General features: G+C 45.7%; 1 protein-coding gene across 3 annotated transcripts in view; it reads right to left on the reverse strand.

Moving 5' to 3' along the window:
* Positions 1–784, reverse strand: part of eml3 (EMAP like 3) — a 59,158-nt gene that overhangs the window by 28,290 nt on the left and 30,084 nt on the right. For all 3 annotated transcript variants that reach the window (XM_048619718.1, XM_048619716.1, XM_048619717.1), the window contains one exon: positions 269–392. In XM_048619718.1, coding sequence (XP_048475675.1) covers positions 269–392 — 124 coding nt within the window. The remainder of the gene's footprint in view (positions 1–268; positions 393–784) is intronic.

Consider the following 784-nt stretch of genomic DNA (forward strand, 5'->3'; position numbering starts at 1 on the left):
AATGTGAGCTGGCTGTCCCGCTGTCTTGGTCTAGACAGAGTGACAATGTCTAAACAGTAAATGTGTGAGAGTTACTGAGTGGCTGAGACGCAGCTGGAGTTCCCAGCATTGATCTGAAGCAGGAATCTGGAAGCTTGGAACTTATTCTGAGCTTTGTTGTTATAAATGACTGAGTTCAATATCTAAAAGTTAGAATGGGTGGGCAGAGAAAATGGGAAAAGGGAAAGGATGAGACACCATTGACTCTCTATTCCAGATCAGAGGATACACCCAGTCCAGTTTCAGTTTCTCCACTGGCAGCTCAGCCTTGAGGTCTTCAGTATTCTGGAGTTTGGATGGGACGTACATGGTGATTGGACGCCCTCGGAGGAACATTTTTATGGATATTCCCTCTGGAACAGTGAACAGGAGGAGCTCAGATTATAAAGCAGCATGACAGGACTGCAGGAGAATGACTATCTGGACACCTCTGCACCTCCCTCCCTTACTTCAATGGGCCAGTGGTGCTGCAGGCAGATTACTGGGTACAAGAGTTGAGAAACCACTGTGGGAACAATGAACGTTGGATGTTAGGTTGGGATCAGTAAAAATGAACATGAAACTGGTAAAACCCAGGTAGTGAGGATTTGGAGGGTATAGCTTAGTGGTAGTCTGTTTTGAAATCAGTGAATGTGGAGTGTAGTTCTTGGTATTGGTGAGTATTTCAAGAGGCGTTCTGGAGTAGTGAGGGTTTAGAAGGTAGTGAGTGCTTCGAGGGTAGTTCTCAGGATTCAGGAGTTTTGAG

This window comes from Rhincodon typus, chromosome 43 (genome assembly GCF_021869965.1).
Source record: "Rhincodon typus isolate 14 chromosome 43, sRhiTyp1.1, whole genome shotgun sequence".
NCBI lineage: Eukaryota > Metazoa > Chordata > Chondrichthyes > Orectolobiformes > Rhincodontidae > Rhincodon > Rhincodon typus.